We start from the raw sequence: 18,967 nt of genomic DNA, 5'->3' as shown, positions 1-18,967 counted from the left end.
CCTGGGGAATTTATTGGTATAAAATCCCATCAAAATACAGAGCAAGCAAAAGTGTGAATGAGCCCTTAGTTTATGCAATTCAAGTGGATAAACTTTTTTAATAAACAACAATTTTTTGGGAAGGGGAGTTAGGAAACTGATGGGAAAATACACTAAAAAGTGTGGAATTCAGAAAAAGGCATATAACTTCTGCACAAACAGCACCTCCCTGCAATCAAATCAGAACAAAAACTTGATAAAGACAGGATCTTATTGGACCTTAACACAAGCTTTGTGCAGGCATATCTGGATGCAAGAAATAGTAATGGGAGGGGAGACTAAAATAACCACTAGAAGTGGCAGGTTGTTTTCCTCTGTCTGAAAAAAACAAGTGGGAGTTGTTGGGTTATTCAGTGTTTAGATTTCTGACTTAGATTTGGGGAAAAAATAATAGGTTGGGTTTTTTAAATATTGAGATTATTGTTTCGTTTCAGATTCAATTACAAGGCTTTAGCGTTCAAAACTGCTTGGAAACTTCAAAACAGCTAACTGCTCGTCTTGGGTAAGCTTTGACTCCAAAGGGCTTTCCCATAAGTTGGCCTACGTGGAGAGAAATCCAGAAAAGTCAGCAACCTCGCCTGTTGTATCCAATTGCACAGTGATCCTCAACTTTTGTTATGGCATTCAATGATGTCTTGGAGTCTATTGGAGGAGTTGGCCGCTTCCAGATCTCGCAAATCATCTTCTTGCTGATCTCCGTCTGCCTCATTGGTTGCCACAACTTCCTGCAGAACTTCACTGCCGCCATTCCAGACCACCATTGCAAGCCTTTGCTGCCCACCAACCAAACCTTGCCTTCCAGCTACACCCAAAGCACAGCAGAAGGGGTCTTGCTGAAGGCACCTGTTCCCATAAACCAGAATTGGAAGCCAGAGAAGTGTCTCCAGTTTGCCATGAGTTGGTGGCGTCTATTGAGTCCAAATGCGACTGTGGAGGTTGGGGACTCTGCCACACAGGTGCACACCGAACTCTGCACAGGTGGATGGGTCTATGATGTGAGTGTGTTCGAGTCTACCATTGTGACGGAGGTGAGCTTTCTTCATCATCAACAAGAAATGAAAGATGGGAAGGCAGTTTTAAAACACAGAGCGGCAGGGATATAAATTAAACATTCCAATAACAAATGAAGTAACTCGTTTGGGGTTGTTTGGCTTAGATTTAATTTTTAAAAGAGAATATACAGTATTTATCATATTAAGATCATGTTTAACTGGGGAAGAATTAGTATTAGACCCTGCAGTAGTACCTTTTGGCTATTTACGGTAAACCCTGCCATTTTACAATAAGATCTGAAAAGGGCCTCTTGTTTCTAATGTGTTTGTTACGTTCGCATTCTGCTTTTCCTCAAAGGGGCTCAAGGCAATGGACAGAAAATTGACTCAGTTCTCCTCTTTCTCCCTTCCAGTGGAATTTGGTGTGTGACCTACAGAACCTGAGAGATGTAGCCCAGTCACTCTACATGGCTGGTGTGCTGGTTGGGGCTGGGGTGTTTGGAGTCTTATCGGACAGGTGGGTGGTTGTTGTGATGAATGTTAGGTGAGTAGGGTTGCCAGACCTCCAGGTTTGACCTGAAGTCTCCGGATGAGGGGATGGGGATTGTAGTCCAAAAACAGCTGGAGACCCAAGGAAACTAAGACCCAGCTAGATCCTGTCCCCATAACTCACCACCAGGCAATATATTAATTAATGCATCCTACTTCTATTTTTTTGGGGGTGGGGACAGGTTTGGCAGGTGCAAACCTCTAATCTGGTCATATCTGCAAATTGCCATCGCTGGCACCATCACAGCATTCCTGCCCAGCTTCAGCAGCTACTGTGCCTTCCGCTTCCTGGCTGGCATGACATTTTCAGGAATCATGCTAAATTCTCTGTCCTTGAGTAAGTAGTTTGGTTTGCTCCAATTCAAATTTAAAGTGTGGATTTTGCAGGGAAAGCTCAATAACTCTTGGCAATGACAATGGGTAGATCACAGGCAGCCTTTGGGGAGTCCAACTAGATTTCAATGTGTGTTTGTGGGGGGGGGGGTGACAAGAAATTTTGCACACCGGGTGCCACCTGACCTTGCTACGCCACTAGGCCTATGCCTGGAATGAGTAGAGAAGTGTGGATAAGCCTCAGACAAGGCACTATAGATACAAATGTCCTTTCAGCTTTATATCAGCAGTCAGCCTATGGTGCCTGGGGTTTTCTGCATGGAAGCCAAACGGTTGCATGTGCCCATAAAAAAATGTTCATCCTGGTTTTTACTGCAAGTCCTTTTAACAGTTTCTCTTGCTTCTCTCCTAGTTCTGGAGTGGATGCCCAACAAGGGCCGGACAATGGCAGGTGCCCTCTTAGGTTATTTCGTCACCTTTGGGCAGATCGTCTTGGCAGGAGTTGCATACGGAGTCAGAAACTGGCGCTGGCTCCAACTCTCCGTCTCGGCACCATTTTTCATCATTTTTGTCTGTTCATGGTAGGGGGTGATAGTGCCAAATACGACCGTGGTATGGCTTCGGTGTCTCTCTCTTTTCCGCTCTTGTAGATGTGGCAGCCATTTTGTGTTAGGCCAAGACCTTATGGCTGCCATGTTTGATGTTCAGGCAGTGTGTGCTGAGCCTTATGTAGACAAAATGGCACCATCCACACCTAGGAGGATGTGTCAACAGACTTGGTTGGCAGAAGAACAAAACAAAGTATACAGTGTGTATGTATGTGTGCTGGGGAGCAGGGGGGGGGGACCACTAAAACAGGCCAGTGAGGCCATGGAATGCAGAGTGCATTATGGAAGAGAGGAGTAGATGTTCCACCTGGGAGGATGGAACGGAGTGGCTGGAAATGTGAACAACACTCCGTTACACAAGCTTTTTTCTTTTTCTTCTAATCATACCCCTTGTTAATAATATCTATCTATCTCTTGTCTTGTCAGGAAACTTCCAGAATCACCACGCTGGCTCCTGCTTCATAACAAGGCACAGGTAGCAGTCCAGAATCTGAGGAAAGTTGCCGCAATAAATGGCAAAAGCAAGGAGGGAGAGAAAATTAACAAAGAGGTTAGCCACGAGATCGACCAGTGCTTTGGTTTTTTGTACTAATAATAATTTCTATAATAGGAGATTAGCAAATATGATATAATAATGTAATAATATGTTCAGTTTTGCTTTTAGTATTTAAAGCCCTAGGTGCCACGAGTCCCATGAAGGCTTTGTGGAGAGGCTGGTCAAATGAAGAGGAGTGGGGGCAGATTGGAGAGTTGCAGGGGTCCAACTCAGGGGAAGGTCCCAGCAACAGGCACCTGGTATTTTTGCTTTTAGGCAGATGTTGAAAACATATCTTTTTCAGAGGGCTTTCCCTGAAGGGTGACTCAGACGTTTTATATAATCAGTGTAATTTGATGTAAAGTGGCAGCTGCCAGTGCAGCAAACTGAAGCTTACTTCTCATAGACCGACCCTTAGCAACGCCCCCTGGGCAAGAGGGAGCAGTAGAGGCTCTAGACAGCTGGGTTTAGTGCCACAGAGGGTCACAAGCCAGAGCATTCTGGGAAATTAAAATGGAGGCCTGGCATTGCTTAGAGGGAAGTTTTAAATGTTTGACATTTTTATATTTTGCTGGAAGCTGCCCAGAGTGTCTGGGAAAACCCAGCCGGATGGGCAGGATATTATTATTAGGCTAGGACAGAAGGTGACAGGTATGTTGGGGTTCAACTTGAGACCACCAAAGCCTCAATCTGCACTCTTCTGGATTAAGGCCCCTCCCTAGGCCTGCCACATTCCTTCCACTCATTTTCCACCGTCTTGCACAGGTATTGCATTCCCACATGCAGATGGAAGCTGCAAGTCTGAAATCCCGGCGCAATGTATTCGACCTGTTTCGCAGTCCAATCTTGCGGAGGGTCACCTGCTGCCTCATGGTTGTCTGGTGAGTGCAAGAGGACCTCTGTTGTTTTTATCTGAAGAGGGAAACGGTAATTGAATAAAGGAGACAAGTCAAGGATTGCCCTTTCTTTCCTCTTATGCTTTGAGCCTCTTCTCAGAACACAGAAGTATGATGGCAACTCAAGAACATATGAGGTGGTTTATGCGTTAAATACTACTAATCATAGTAATTTTGTATTGTGCCTATTACATTGTAATAAGCAGGTAGAGGCTGTGGAGCTGCTGCTTTTTAAAGGGCCGCATTTAGAACAGCTTAGGTGCTTTTTAAGTGCTGAGTTGTAGCAGCAGCAGCAGCAATGATCACTCATTAGTAGCAGTAGTAATAATAATAGTTTGTGCATAATATGCATTGCCGACACCCAGCCAGATGGTTGGGATATAAATAATAAAAATATAATTATTATTAATAATAATTATTAGTTATTATCCATCATTGCAGAAATCCAGTCTTTAAATTTGCAACTTAAGCTTGCTTCCCACTCTACCTAGGTTTTCCAGTTCCTTTTCTTATTACGGCTTGGCGATGGACGTGCAAAAATTTGGCCTGAACATCTTTGTGGTGCAGGTGTTGTTTGGAGCGATCGACCTTCCCGTTGTGCTGCTGTCCACCCTTGCCATGGTCTTCATCGGGCGCCGCCTTACCATGGCCGGCTTCCTATCCCTCGCTGGGCTCCTGGTGTTCGTCAACATGTTTGTGCCAGACGGCAAGTTGCTTTATGGGTTTTTGACCTGCATCTGCTTGGGTCACTGATGCTCCATGCTATGAGTTTTCATCAAAACATCAGAAAGAGTCTGGATGCTGGATCAGGCCAGTGGCTTATCAAGGCCAACCTCCTGTTCTCACAGTAGCCAACCAGATGCCTAAGGGAAGCCCAAAGTAGCACAACTTCACCGAGAGCCAGTGTGGTGTAGTGGTTAAGAGCAGTAGACTCGTAATCTGGGGAACCGGGTTCGCTTCCCGGCTCCTCCACATGCAGCTGCTGGGTGACCTTGGGCCAGTCACACTTCTCTGAAGTCTCTCAGCCTCACTCACCTCACAGAGTGTTTGTTGTGGGGGAGGAAGGGAAAGGAGATTGTTAGCCGCTTTGAGACTCCTTAGGGTAGTGATAAAGCGGGATATCAAATCCAAACTCCTCTTCTACATGTGATCCACAGTGAGTGGCGTTCTGATACACACGGCCTCCAACGCCGGAGGTAGAACACAGCCATGGCTAGTAGCCACTGATAGCCTCCAGGAATTTGTCTAATCAGTTTTCACATGAATATTGTGCTCAGTCCATCCTATCAACCTGTGAGCTGTACTGCTGTCACCCTTGGTATCAGCCATGCAGTGTTGCGGCTTGAACAGGGGTACCATCCCAGTTCCATTGGGCACACATGTGCCCTTAGAACTATTCCTTGGTTCCATAGGGTCCCTGCCCCCTGCTGAAATTAGGCTTGAAAGACACTTCCATGGTAGCCTATAAAACAGGTTGCAGTGTCTGCTTGTTTGTGGGTTTGCCTGTGGTGCCCACAGTAGTCTCTCAGGGTGGCAAATGTGCCCACAGGCTCCCAGGGTGCACCGTGGCTGAAGGGGGAACCTCACTCTCTTCAGTCCTAGACCACTGCTCTTGCTCACTGTGTGACTTCAGGCTACACACCCTCAATCTAACCTACCCCATAGGGTTATTTTGAGGTTAAAATGGAGAAGGGGTGTGTGAATTGAGCTCCTTGGAGGAAAGGCAGCATATAGTAAGATAGGAAGATTCCTTAGACTGAGCCCAGGCCATTGGTCCATCTAGCTCAGGGGTACAGAAACATTTTCGGACTTAGGAACACAGTCCCTTCTGAGCATCCTCTTGTGGAGCTATATACTAGTGATGGACACGGCCAGAGCCCAAAGTGTTTGGAGCAGTCAGTGAGAATTTTGCCCTTGTACAGTAGGTTTGCTAGCTTCTTCAACCACACACATCCCTCTCCATCCAGGAAAATAAAAAGCATTATTAGAGCCCAAGGTAAGGCAAAGGGAGGTGGTTGTGTGTCCTTTGAATGCTAGTTTTATTCAGAGCAGACCTACTGAAATGAATGCTGCTAAGGTAGTCAGGTTCACTAACTTTAGTGGGTCTGCTCTGAGTAGGACTAGCCTAATGAATTTTAATAGCTTTATAGTTTATTGTAAAGGAGCAATATGTGATTTACACTGGTGGGGGGAGTATTATTTTTCTGTGTGTACATGAGGGGGGGTGTGACTGCCTGTTTGAAAGGTCAAAAAGACAGTTTGTTGTATTTATATTGTGACGGCCTATGGCTGTAAACAACAAGGTTTCTTTCATTCTATATATTTCTCCTTTCTGCAGAAATGCAAACGTTGCGTACAGTGCAGGCAGCACTAGGGAAAGGGTGCCTCGCCAGTTCCTTTATTGGTGCATATCTGTATTCTGGGGAGCTCTACCCGACAGAGATCAGGTGAGCAGCTAGTATCTAAACCAGGGTTTCCCAAACTTCGGTCTCCAGCTGTTTTTGGACTACAACTCCCATCACCCGCAACTAGCAGAACCAGTGGTCAGGGATGTTTTCTGCCAGATAAACGGCCACAGGGTTCAAGCAGCAGGTGTTTAGAGTCTTATAAACACCAGCATTTCTTCTTGCCAGGCAAACAGGCATGGGATTTGTGTCCATGCAAGCCCGTCTCGGAGCCATGGTTGCGCCCCTGGTCTACGTGCTTAGGGATTCCTTTCCTGTCCTGCCACCAATTATATTTGGAGCTGCTCCCCTCCTCGCGGGGGTCTCTGCCTGCTTCCTGATGGAGACAAGAAATTTACCCCTCCTGGAAACCATTGCAGAGATGGAACGCAGGTAAGTTTTCTTTCCCATCCCTGTTAGGAGTTGAAAAACAATTAGGATGAGATTCTGACCCAAAGAGTATTTTCATGCCATTTAGCATGTATGGAATGGAGGAGGGGGAGACCATTTTCAGTTTGAGTACCACATTTTTCTATGCTCAACCTAATGGGGGGGGGGGCACCGGTCAGCGGTTGGCAAGGCCAAAGGCAAAAGTGAGCAGAGCAATGGATGCAAATTTCACCTTTATCCAGTAGGGTGGTTTCAGTAACCTGCTGTTGTGGTGAAGGACAGATAATTAATTAATTAATTAATTAATTAATAGCACACTGTCCATAAAATGAAAATTATCATGGTGCTAATCAGTATTCTTGTGTTTGTTCCTTTAGGTCTAGAAATGTATCCTCGATGGAAACAGTAGAAGAAATTTGCCTCCAGCAAGTGGAGAGATCTGTTTTCAAAGAATCTGTTTAGCACAGCAATAGTGCTCTCTCTCTCTCTGTGAGAAAGAATCCCTTGACAAACCACACATTTCTGGAAAAAGTTATTCAAGAACTGGAAATGGGTAGCACTAAAACCAAGCATCTTCCTTTGAGAGAAGACAGGAGAAACAGGAGGCTGATACTTAGTTCAGGGATCACCAACTTTTTTAGAACTGTGGGCACATTTAGATTTTTGAGTGAAAGCTTGGGACCATCCCCTTTGGTGGGATATAAATGTAATGATAATGATGATGATAATGGGAAAGTCTGGTGTAAGATTCAGTTCATACAAAATTAAATGACTTCATTATACTCCACTTAATTTGTGAAATTCACTTGTTCATTGAAATGTTCTTTAGCAGGGGGTTCCCCTGTGTGAGACTCTAGAGCTTTTTTGTTTGTAAGCACAGACATCAAATTAGATTTAAAAACCTGCAAAAAGGTTACATGACCCCCCACTCTTTATTGATTTGTTTGGGGTAAAGGCTATACAGCTTTAGCCCAAACTTTTTAGTGCATCTCCCTCAACACTTTCCTAACCAACAAAAAGTGTGTGATGTGTTTTTTAAGTGGAATTGATGTACCCGAACACTTTAAGAAGAAACATTGTCCCCCCCTTTTTTTTCTTCTTCTCCCCCTAATGTCTCAACAAATGAAATGGATTTGTAAAAATGTTACATGGGGAAAAAAACAACAAGGCATTACACTTACTTCTGTAAAACAAGAAAATCCTTAATAAAATATTTTAAAAAGAAGAAGAAACATTGTGTCAATAATAAAGCCCTGTGGTGCCATGCAGGTCAGAATTTGGGAAAGAGGTCCATGGTCCCCATAACAGACTGAGCAGGAGGGCTCCAAAAAGGAGAGTGGGCAATTCACCTCATTAAGAAGTAAATGAAATAATACAAATTACCATCTAAATAGCACACTCCGCAGTTTAGAAGTCCATTAAAGACAAGATTCTTAAGTACCCAACTGCACCACTGCTGCTATTTTTTTAAAAAAATCCTTATCTTTATTACATTTTAAAACCACTTAAAAAGAGAAAGAAAAAATGTATTGCTGCTGTCAAAATACCATACACTTCAAAGAAACAAACTGACACAATGTAATATTGGCAGTGATAAAAGAACTAAAGAAAGAAAAAATAAGTAAATGAAACAAAATCATGCATTTCCCCCCTAAAACTCAAAAGCCGATAAATCAAGGCCTCTGCATATCCAAAACATATCTATCGGGCAGGTAAGTTTGTAGGTACTAGGACCCTCGTACCTATGGGATCGCCTCTCCTGGTATGCCCTGCAGAGGACCTTAAGGTCCATAAATAACAACACTTTGGAAGTTCCAAGTCCCAAGGAGGTTAGATTGGCCTCAACCAGGGCCAGGGCCTTTGCAGCTCTGGCCCCAGCCTGCAAGGTCTGCAAGACAGAGCTGTTACACCTGGCCTTTGGACTGGACTCAGTCTAACCCCCCCTCTCTTTTTTTTTTTTTTTGATGGAACACCTTATATGGGATTTTGTAAATAAATTTTCCCTCGGTTCTTTTTGCTGGCCCATGTAGGACCAGCATGGATAGTTGGCCCCGGTGAATATTTGATGTTTTCTCCCCTTATGGCTTTGATCTATGGGCTACCACTAAAACGAGGCTGCATTTTAAGATGTATTCTGATTTATATTTCAATCAACTGGTTTGTTTTTTTTAAAAATGTTTTTACTGTATTCATATTCAGTGTTAGCCGTCCTGAGCCTGGTCTTGGCTGGGGAGGGTGGGGTATAAATAAAATTATGATGATGATGATGTCCCCAATGTGAGAATAATCCCACCGTACTACATTGCAGGGTTGTTGAGCCTCAGCCCAATCAGCAACGTCCCTCATTAATTAATTAAGTCAAAATATTAATTAAGTCAAAATACAGCATTAAAGACAGGGAAGGCTTTACCATCACAAAGTAATGGGAGGTATCAGAATGATACCGATGATGACCTGTTATTTAATTTGGCGGGGAATAAAAATACTTGCGTTTATAAAGAGCAGGAGATCTGTTTATTCTGGCGCAGAAGGGGCGGGGCGAGGGAGGGAATTACACGGCGCAGGCCAATCAAAGCCATGCAAAAGAACCCTTCTTTATAAAGCAGCCGTCCTTTTTTCACTCCGCAAAGCGTCGAAGGGTATCCCGGCGTTCTTAGCCACTCTAGGAGTTTCAAGCAACAGCAGCAGCAACGACACATCTCTATGCTCCTCTGCAACCTCCTCCCATTAATGTAGAACAGGCATGCGCCCATTCAGGAATTGAAGCTCCGCCCCCTCCCGCTCTTTCCTGCTCTTTCCCTCTTCGTGCAGGCGAGGAAAGTGGCGCCGTAAATAACCGAATAGCTGCGCGCTCCCCGCCTACCCCTCCAAGAAAAGTGGCGGGAAAGGAGGTCTGCGATGGCGGCGCTTGCAGTTGAGGACGTGTTGGCTGAGCTGAGGCTCTTCGGGCTGGACTTGGAGGAGGGTGAAGACGGGGCTGCCCTTACCGACAAATGTGAGCCGCGTATAGAACGGCGAAGGCGATAAATGGGGGGGGGGGTATTTACTAGGAGGGGCGCTAGTTCTCATTGAGGAGATTTTTATTTGGAGGGGGCTTAATTTGGGATAAGCAGGCGGTTGCCTATGTGGGGAAGAGCGGTGGACTTGGGGGCGTTTCTGGGGGATGGAAGAAGCGTGGAGAGAAAGTGGGGAAAGAAGATATGAGGGAAAGAGGGAGGCGGATTCAGAGTGATGGGCAGTTTTAAAAATGAGACTTGCCTGGATCGGGCCAGAAGATCCGTCTAAAGGAAACGGTTGGTTGTTCCCTGTACCTGGTCTTAAAGGGTAGACTGTCCCTGAATGTGGAGGCTCAGTGTGACTCGTAGCTGCTGTCTACAGGAGAATGTAGCTGTTAGCTTTGCCTGTTTGAAATGCTGCCCCTTAATAAATTGTTTTTGGCTGGCTTTAACATCGTTGTAACCCAGCCCTGGGGCCTTGTGGTGAAGGGTTGCCTTCCTGAATCAGACGAGGGGAATTAGGGTTGAACTGTTAATGTGCTTTAAATCTTACATTCAAACAAATCCAGGAAATTTGCCAGGAAATTATTTTTATTGTAATACTTGTAACTGTTTTTTTGACATTTCAACGGAGTACAATGTAAAAGACTTCAATTATTTACATTTTAAGAAAAGCAACAAAGGTGCTAAAAGTTATAAATACATTTTAAAACTTTGATTTTAGATTTCACTAGTATGGTTTCTGTTGGACTGGATTGTGTGTATTCTGTTCATTGATTACATGAGACAATTTCAAAAACTGGAAAGTTTTCTGCAGAAAAATCTAATGGTGGAAATTTTTCATTGCACTTCACTGAGGTGGATCTCGCTGTCTGTTAGAGGGATGTCCTTGAGGAACTGATAAACTACCGCTGTTTAATAACTCCTCTCTCTCTTTCTCTCTTGTAGTGGTGGAACTTTGCACATTGTACAGGTTGAAAGAAAATGAGATTGCAGATGAAATAATTGCTTTTGCTATAACGAAGCAATTCATTAAGCTTACGGCAGAGTCCCTGCACATCTTTGAACATGAAGTAAGTGAGCTTTTGGAAGGAATTGCGGGAGATAGATGTTTTGATTTGCCTATTTGAGGTAGATCCACTATAAAGGCAGTTCCGCTATGGTGCATTCAGTGGAGCATAACGTTATATGGAGCATAGGCGGCAGCCCCTACCCTCTGGAACTCCCTGCCTATTGATGTTAGGCAGTCTCCTGGGCTGTACTGTTTTTGGCACTGGCTAAAAACTTTTAGAATGCCATCTTGCATGCAATTTAACTGTGTATGTTCATTTTAAAACAGCAGATTTTACTTACATTTTGATACATTTCATGCCAATTTGTTTTTAACGTTTCATGTTATGACTGTTTTGCTAGAGGTTGCCGCCCCTGCCCACTTTGCTCGCCTACCCACCCCCCTTACTGCTACCCCCTCCCCTTGATGTTAGAGGTGCAGAGCAGAAAGGCAGGGAAAACTACAAAAGGCTTGGACCATCTCATGCTGTCACTGCCCCATGGTTGATTAGGAAGAAGAGTCATCACAGCACAGGAAGGATGAAGGGAGCCAGGATCTGCTAGGAAGCAGTGGCGAAAGCAGTGGATCCTTAAGCTGGCCAGGGGCGGCGGGGGGGGGAGTGGCCAGTAGCAGGGCTAGCCAGCCTATGGATCCAGTCCCTTGAGTCGGGGTCAGCGTTTGAAATTTGCCAGGTCCAGGTGCATGGGGGAAAGGTGCTTGCTCATAGAGAGATGCTCTTTCCATTTCTTCTCTGTTCAGAACAGAAGGGAGGGTATCATCCAATGAAATGTGGGCATGTTTAATGGGACTTGCAGGAGGAGCAAGCAGTCTTTTCTTCATTGCGGGTGTCATAGCAGGTACTGATACACATAGCAGTGCCCATGTCTGCCCTGTTGGTGCTGGCTAAGCCAAAAGTGCTGTGATTCTGGGAGGTGTTGGCTTCCCTGGGGTTTCGACTGCTTGTGCTCTTCTTTCAGGTGCTGCACAAGCGATCCACGAAACCGCAGAAGAGGAAGGACCCTAGAATCAGAGATGTCAACAGCATTCAAGAACTGTATCCTCCCAAGCAGCTGAGCGTGACTCAAACGGAGAGGCCCTTTTGAACATGGCAGCAAAATGGCCTAGTGGTAAAACTAATCAAATGCAAGTTTTATCTCTCTGTATCCCACTCTTGTCTTCTAATGTTTGGGTGAGAGAAAAAAATCTAATTTTAAAAATGGGGTGAATTGGAGCAATTTCCCCTTTTTGTGGTGGCTGCTATTATGGGGTTCAGTGCTCTGCCTTGAAATAGGCACACTAATACTGAAGAGGAGAAGCATCTAAACATGTGCAAAGTGTATTTCACCAGCGTAGCCTATGTTCCACACCCATGTAGTCTTCTCCACTTTGTGCAATAGCACCCCATGGGTCATGGACCACATCTGCCATCATGCTTTGCCACTGGCTGTTCCTGGGTGGGACCAATGGGGGTTGGACAACCAGTGAGCGACGATGGCTCATGTAATTTTAGCTCATGCATTTTCTGTGTGCGTTTGGCTTCCTTGACTCTTCTTAGTCTCGATGTAGAGGAGGAGGAAGAAAACCTTCTAGATACCTACACGTCGCCATCAAAAGTAAGTATGTGGAAGGAAGGACATTCATAGGAACATTCATAGGAACGAGCACACAACACATCTTGCACACATAGGCTGATGCAGGAACATTGCAACTTAGAAAGCTGTGTGCACCTGTGACCTTCTGCATTCAAAGAAGGTGCTTTGCCTCTCTGCTACCCTTAAATCACATCAGACTATTTATCTGTCTAGTCCAATGTTTATCCTCTCTGGCTTGTGGCAACTCTTAAAGCTGTCAGGCAGAGACCTGCTTTTGTGCTGGGACAATTTTTCTATGGTGTATTTGTATTCGCATTTTATATTGATTTGTATCAATAAGAGCACTACTGGGGCAAGGCACATCTAAATGTCCAGCACTCAGGGCTGTGTCCAACAAGTTCTACTTAGAGTAGACCCAATAAAATTAATGGGCTCAAGTTAGTTGTGCTCATTAATTTCACTGGGTGTCCTCTAAGTGGAGCTAACATGGGCCAACCGGATATCTATAGGAAGCAGGACCTGAGTGCAACAGCACCAACAATTGGTAGCAAAAGACATACTGCCTCTGACTGTGGAAGGAGAACTTGGATTAGCTATTGTGACTAGTAGCCACTGATTAGCTGCATAGAATCACAAAATTGCAGAGTTGGAAGGGATCAACTTCTGCAGTGCAGGAATCTTTTGCCCAACGTGGGGCTTGAACCCACGACCCTGAGATTGAGTCTCATGCTCTACCAACCTGAGCTATACCGACTCAATAATTTGTCTACCCCTCTTTTGGCCCTCGCTGCCTTTCGCTGGAGCAAATTTCCTAGTTTGTGTGCTGTTCAAAGGACTTCCGTTGTGTGTCCTGAATTTTCTTCATCTGGGGCTGGGAAATGCTGCCGTCTGAGACCCTGGAGAGCCACTGCCAATCAGAGCAGAAAACAGCCATCCAGATGTTTTTAGTTTAGTCTTTCTTTAAAAAAAAAAACAGGCAAGGAAGGTGAGAAAACATAAATGATGTACAGTGTATCCAGTTTTTCTCCGTCTCTCATATAACACTAGAGCCCAGTGATGCTGGATGGTGGGAGATTCAGGACAGAAAGCAGGTAGACTTGTGAATTATCCCCCATCTAAAACACTGCAGTGCTTCTGCCAGCCAGTGTAGACAGTACTAGGCTACATGGACCAATGTGCTAACTCCTGTGCTTCCAACAAGGCTCTCTGTGAGGCTGAGCTGCTCTACCCTTTACTGTCTTGCAGGGATCTCAGAAGCGGGTGATAACCACACCGGAAAACCCACGTTCCAAGCGGACTGTCTCCAACTGCAGTCCCCGCCTGGCCTTCTCCCCCAGCAGCTTCTCCCCCAGGTATGCCTTGACGCAGCCCATAAATGTGTGGCCCACCTCTTTCTTTGATTAGCCAGCGTTGCGTCTCCGAAGGACTCGGAACCTGCCTCTTGTTCAGAGATGTCAAAGTGTCCTTAAAGAAGAGAGCCCATTCCGGCTGCTGCACAAATGCATTGTAGCTGAAAATGGACCCATTTCTGGTGGAGCTTTGAGGTGCAGCAAACCAAGTCTTGGTACAGTAGCTCAGTAACTGCTGCTTTCACTTTGCCAGTTGAGCATGATGCATGTCTAGCTGTGGTGGCGCAGATCCTTGGGTTCATTTGCCACGTGCTGAATTTGTCGGAGGTCCTCTTGGTGTGCCAACTTGGTTGGGTGAATTGGGATTTTTTGTTTTTGTTTTAGATGCTGGATTTATTACAGTGGTACCTCAGGTTACATACACTTCAGGTTACATACGCTTCAGGTTACAGACTCCGCTAACCGAGAAATAGTACCTCAGGTTAAGAACTTTGCTTCAGGATGAGAACAGAAATCGTGCTCCGGCAGCAGGAGGCCCCATTAGCTAAAGTGGTGCTTCAGGTTAAGAACAGTTTCAGGTTAAGAACGGACCTCCGGAATGAATTAAGTACTTAAGTCCATCGATTTCAATAGGACCACTCTGAGCATGACTTAATTGGCCGCAACCGTATTGCTTATTACTCCTCTGCACATTTCAGAGAGCATGCCCCAAACCATGGTTCAGAGCTTCCAACAACATACTGAGGAAACAATGGCTTTGAGCTTGTCTGCTTTTCTGTGTGTTATTTGCCACCTACTTTAACGCTTCAGGTGCTGCGGCCTTCAGAGACAGAACAGTGGTTTGTCCCTTCAGATGTGATACTAAGTTCTAGTTGGCGCAAACTCAAATCATAGCTCCTGGTCTTAGCCTGTTAGTCAATCACAAACCATGGTGCATCTATTTAGACACTTAAATACAGTGCAAACTGCTGTTAAAGACAGATTTCCCCTTCTACTTTTTGTTCCATTCCTTTTCTGCAGTAACCTACCAGAGGAAAAAAATACCTCACATCTCATACCCCTACTAAGGTTTTTGTTGATTACTCGGGGGACGTGGGTGGCACTGTGGGTTAAACCACAGAGCCTAGCACTTGCCGATCAGAAGGTCGGCGGTTCGAATCCCCGCAACGGGGTGAGCTCCCATTGCTCAGTCCCTGCTCCTGCCAACCTATCAGTTCAAAAGCATGTCAAAGTGCAAGTAGATAAATAGGTACTGCTCCGGCGGGAAGGTAAACGGCCTTTGTGTGCGCTGCTCTGGTTCGCCAGAAGCAGCTTAGTCATGCTGGCCACATGACCCGGAAACTGTACACAGGCTCCCTTGGCCAATAAAGCGAGATGAGCGCCGCAACCCCAGAGTCGACCACGACTGGACCTAATGGTCAGGGGTCCCTTTACCTTTACCTTTTACCAGATTAAAGACCCAGTTGCAATTGGATAAAACTATTTAACACTGGGCAATACTTGTAAAATATCGATGTTGAAATCAAGGAAGTGACCAGGTTTTCCTAAATTTTTAAAAATTGTTTCTCTTCTTCCCCTTCCTTGCCTCCCCTCAAGGGCTACCCCTTCACAGAAGTATGGTTCTCGAAGCAACCGCGGAGAGGTTGTCACCTCCTTCGGCTCTGTGCAGGGAACCTCCTGGAGGGGAAATGGCGGCTTGGCCACCTCTGTGAACCTCTTCCATTCCCCCCAAGATTCCCTCACCAAGCCCTACAAATTCATGTTCCAGGAACTTGTGGATAACCGTGAAGGTAATTTTTAGAAAAACCCCTTTCTGTTTCTACCTGTATATGGAAAATCTATTGGACATGATCCAACTACAGTGGAGCCTCGCAAGACGAAATTAATCCGTTCCGTGAGGCTCTTCGTATAGCGGTTTTTTCGTCTTGCGAAGCAAGCCCATTGACAGCTTAGCGGTTTAGCGGCTTTTAGCGGATCAGCTGATAAGCGGCTTAGGGCTTAGGAAAAGGGCGGGAAAAGGGGGAAAAAACCACAGGAACTCGCAAGACATTTTCGTCTTGCGAAGCAAGCCCATAGGGAAATTCGTTTTGCGAAGCGCCTCCAAAACGGAAAACCCTTTCGTCTAGCGGGTTTTCCGTCTTGCGAGGCGTTCGTCTTGCGGGGCACCACTGTAGTTCAGAATGTGATTGCTGGTGCACTGACAGGTACTTGCAGAACTCCTGGTTTTTTTAGAATCTGCGCTAACTGCCTGCATGTCACCAGGCCAGCTTAAGGTGTAGTCTGGAACTATACTTGATGATCTAACAATGTTGATAGTTTTTACTTGGACTTTGTTATTTTAATTTATGTGCAGCTACTCATTCTACATGCCTACTTTACAGTTTTCGTCTTTTAATTTTTTTTTAAATGGAGTTTTGTGCAAATACAAACAAGACTCGACATAACAAACAAATCTACAGAAAACAAAGAAACAAAGCAAAAATAACAAGAGGAAATAAAAACAAAAAGTAAGGAAAAACCAAAGCATGAACAAAAATGAAGTGAAATTAACTATACAATACTATCCCTAATCATCACTTCTCAAACAAAATACTTTCCCTTTTGGAATAGATCTCTTTTGTTATTCTATTTATTTTCATTTTCATCTTTTAATTTTTGCGTGTTGTTACAATTGTTCTCTCTGTTTTATATACAATCTAAAATGAAATAGTAATAAAAATGTTTCAATAATAATAATAATAATAATAATAATAATAATACAAATATAAATCTTTATCTGCCTCTTTCCCTCCCTCTAAAAATGAAATAAGTGCTTTCCTGTAAGATGGAAGACCTTGGTGCGGCACTGAAGGAACACTACAAAATAGAAGAATTTTCTTCTTTGATCATCCCTGTCCAGGTAACCTCTGTGCTAATATCTTACGGGTGCTAGAGCTTAATTATTTACACGGGTGAGTATATCTAAAGTTATCCAGTGGGGTTTGTGAGCATTCTGCACATGCTCAGAGAAACAGTTGCTTTAAACTAGCAGGGGAGAATCTCAGATTTCCAAGCCTCCATGTCACTGCCAGGCTTTTCCATTTGGCCAGTGAGGCCTTTCTGCCAAGCCCATGCCCTTAACACTCTACATTTGATGTTTATTGTGGGGCAGGTAAAGATGTGGCTGGGCCGAACGGGAGTTGTGAGCACGGTGGCTTTCTTGATTGCTGGCCCCTTCCAAGCCCCACTTAGTGCTTTGCAAAAGTGCCATCAGTTAGCTTATCGTTACCATGCTGGTCATGTTTGGGGAGGAAAGGATTGCAATCCTTCCAATTTGTGAACCAGATTAGACTTTACTGGGTTATATCAAACTAATTTCTCCTTAATGTAGGCCAGGGGCCAGCATACTTTTTTAGCAGGGGGCCTGTTCACTGTCCCTCAGACCTTGTGGTGGGCTGGACTGTATTTTGGGGGGGGGGGGGAGAACGAATTCCTATGCCCCACAAATAACCCAGAGATGCATTTTAAATAAAAGCACACATTCTACTCATGTAAAAGCATGCTGATTCCTGGACCGTCCGCGGGCCGGATTTAGAAGGCAATTGGGCCGGATCCGGCCCCCAGGCCTTAGTTTGCCTATGGATGATGTAGGCCCATGAAGTTACCCCACTTTCCCCCTCTCCATTCACAACAGCCCTATAGTGTCGGTTAGATCTGATGGACTCTAAGGCAACCGCTTGGTAGCATGGAGATATGCTGTGCTCAGGATTTTAGTGCTTTAAAAAAAATGTTCCTTTGTTTGTTTGTTTTTGAATGATGCTGGGAAAGGAGCCAGTCACTGTCCTGGGCCAGATTGGCTGCGATTCCAATGGGAAGCTGAACGCCAAGTCCGTCATCTTGGAAGGGGATCAGGAGCACTCCTCGGGAGGCCTGGTACCTGTGGATGTATCTGAACTCCAGGAGTACTCGCTCTTCCCAGGACAGGTGAGGCATTTGGGAAGCGGGGGGTGTTCATGATAATTTATTAATTTATGAACCACCTTTCCACAGAGAACAAAAGTAGTCATAATAAATAAAACAGAAAAAGTACACAGCCAAGCTGAACAATTTCCACACAAATTATAATTCGATCTGAAACAAAATACCAAAAATCTATGTCCAGAACGGCAACTAACCCCCCACCCCAGCCAACAAAACACCCTAAACAATACCCAGCACAAGATTTTGTTCAGCCGCCTCAGCTTTTTTAGCTGGAGTCAGTCTGGGCCCTTCCCTCCCAGGCCGGGTGGGAACAGGCCTGCAAGGCCGGGAGCAGATTTTCCAGGACTCACAGCCAAGATGACAGTGGAGATGAAATGTAGCCATTGTGGCTAGTAGCCATTCAAAGCCTTATTGCCCATGAATTTGTCTTTCAGAAGACTTGCCTGCCTTGAGAAAAGAAAATAAATTGTGAACGCATTTCTTGCTTTCGCCACCGTCTCTTTCCTGCAGTGAAAATAAACAAAAGTTGACGTTGATTGCCTGTCTTATTTCCCCCTCACGTATTCCAGGTTGTGGTTATGGAAGGCATGAACAGTACTGGGGAGAGGCTGGTTGTGTCCAAGCTGTATGAGGTGATATTTTTATTATTATTATTTTTCAATGCATTTCCCTACCACATTTCATGACCTTGAAGTCAGGTTATTCTGTTCTCAGAACCACATTATTTGCAGAGGCTTGGTATAGAGAGAGAGGGGAGAAAGTTGCAAGCATCATGGAGATATGGATCTTTTCTCTCTTTTTAAAGGAAGATGGAAGCACATTTAACTCCCCCTTTTTTTCCTCCTCCCCCACCCTCCCTCAGGGCATACCGCTTCCTTTTTATCAGCCTGTGGATCAAGCGGAAGGTGAGTTAGACCCAGTGCTTCAAAGAGAGGGGCTGGGTCTCAACCTTGCCCAAAACAGGGGTGGGAAAGCTTTTCAACCTGAGGGCCACATTGACTCATGGGCAACAGTCTGGGGGCCGCATGCCAGCAGCCAGCCCCCACCTGATACTTACAACCAGAAGCAGGCTCCAGAAGCAGCTTCTCAGCTGGAAAGGTTGAGGAGGCAGGGAGGTAACAGGAGGTGTTTCTGAGAACTCCCTTGAGCCTCCTTCAGAGGGCAGGTCTCCGCCCTCTAGCCTGCTGGGACCCTCCCAGGGATCAGGGATCTCTTGGGGTTCAGAATCTGCTA

At 45.1% G+C, this 18,967-nt stretch overlaps 2 protein-coding genes across 4 annotated transcripts in view; both read left to right on the top strand.

Annotated features, from left to right (window-relative positions):
- The first annotated feature begins 186 nt into the window (after window positions 1-186).
- On the top strand, window positions 187-7,824 carry LOC307205288 (solute carrier family 22 member 20-like). 3 transcript variants are annotated; one of them, XM_079957486.1, is made up of 11 exons: window positions 188-541; window positions 639-1,067; window positions 1,445-1,548; window positions 1,763-1,917; window positions 2,326-2,494; window positions 2,948-3,071; window positions 3,822-3,937; window positions 4,444-4,658; window positions 6,291-6,399; window positions 6,586-6,789; window positions 7,164-7,824. In XM_079957486.1, the coding sequence occupies exons 2-11, from the start codon at window positions 657-659 to the stop codon at window positions 7,246-7,248; spliced, it is 1,692 nt and encodes a 563-aa protein (XP_079813612.1). In that variant the 5' UTR covers window positions 188-541; window positions 639-656; the 3' UTR covers window positions 7,249-7,824. The 3 variants fall into 3 exon arrangements, with proteins under 3 accessions (XP_079813613.1, XP_079813612.1, XP_079813611.1); XM_079957485.1 differs by having other exon boundaries at window positions 188-1,067; XM_079957487.1 differs by lacking the exon at window positions 6,586-6,789 and having other exon boundaries at window positions 187-1,067.
- Window positions 7,825-9,566: 1,742 nt separating this feature from the next.
- POLA2 (DNA polymerase alpha 2, accessory subunit) overlaps window positions 9,567-18,967 on the top strand; it is a 29,794-nt gene continuing 20,393 nt past the window's right edge. Inside the window, exons 1-10 of the mRNA XM_079957558.1 lie at window positions 9,567-9,781; window positions 10,731-10,855; window positions 11,811-11,887; window positions 12,389-12,446; window positions 13,671-13,777; window positions 15,371-15,564; window positions 16,585-16,673; window positions 17,582-17,737; window positions 18,304-18,366; window positions 18,597-18,639. Coding sequence (XP_079813684.1) covers window positions 9,685-9,781; window positions 10,731-10,855; window positions 11,811-11,887; window positions 12,389-12,446; window positions 13,671-13,777; window positions 15,371-15,564; window positions 16,585-16,673; window positions 17,582-17,737; window positions 18,304-18,366; window positions 18,597-18,639 — 1,009 coding nt within the window. The 5' untranslated portion in view covers window positions 9,567-9,684. The remainder of the gene's footprint in view (window positions 9,782-10,730; window positions 10,856-11,810; window positions 11,888-12,388; window positions 12,447-13,670; window positions 13,778-15,370; window positions 15,565-16,584; window positions 16,674-17,581; window positions 17,738-18,303; window positions 18,367-18,596; window positions 18,640-18,967) is intronic.

Source organism: Podarcis cretensis, assembly GCF_951804945.1.
Source record: "Podarcis cretensis genome assembly, chromosome: 16".
NCBI lineage: Eukaryota > Metazoa > Chordata > Lepidosauria > Squamata > Lacertidae > Podarcis > Podarcis cretensis.
The sequence above is the reverse complement of the archived record's forward strand: the minus strand, read 5'-3'. Positions and strand labels throughout refer to the sequence as shown.

Excerpts from the sequence above, each read along its gene's own strand:
- LOC307205288 (XM_079957486.1), top strand. The coding sequence starts at position 657 with ATGGCATTCAATGATGTCTTGGAGTCTATTGGAGGAGTTGGCCGCTTC. Across the intron at positions 3,072-3,821 it reads GAGAGAAAATTAACAAAGAG|GTATTGCATTCCCACATGCA; the intron begins GTTAGCCACGAG and ends CGTCTTGCACAG. Across the intron at positions 4,659-6,290 it reads CAACATGTTTGTGCCAGACG|AAATGCAAACGTTGCGTACA; the intron begins GCAAGTTGCTTT and ends TCCTTTCTGCAG.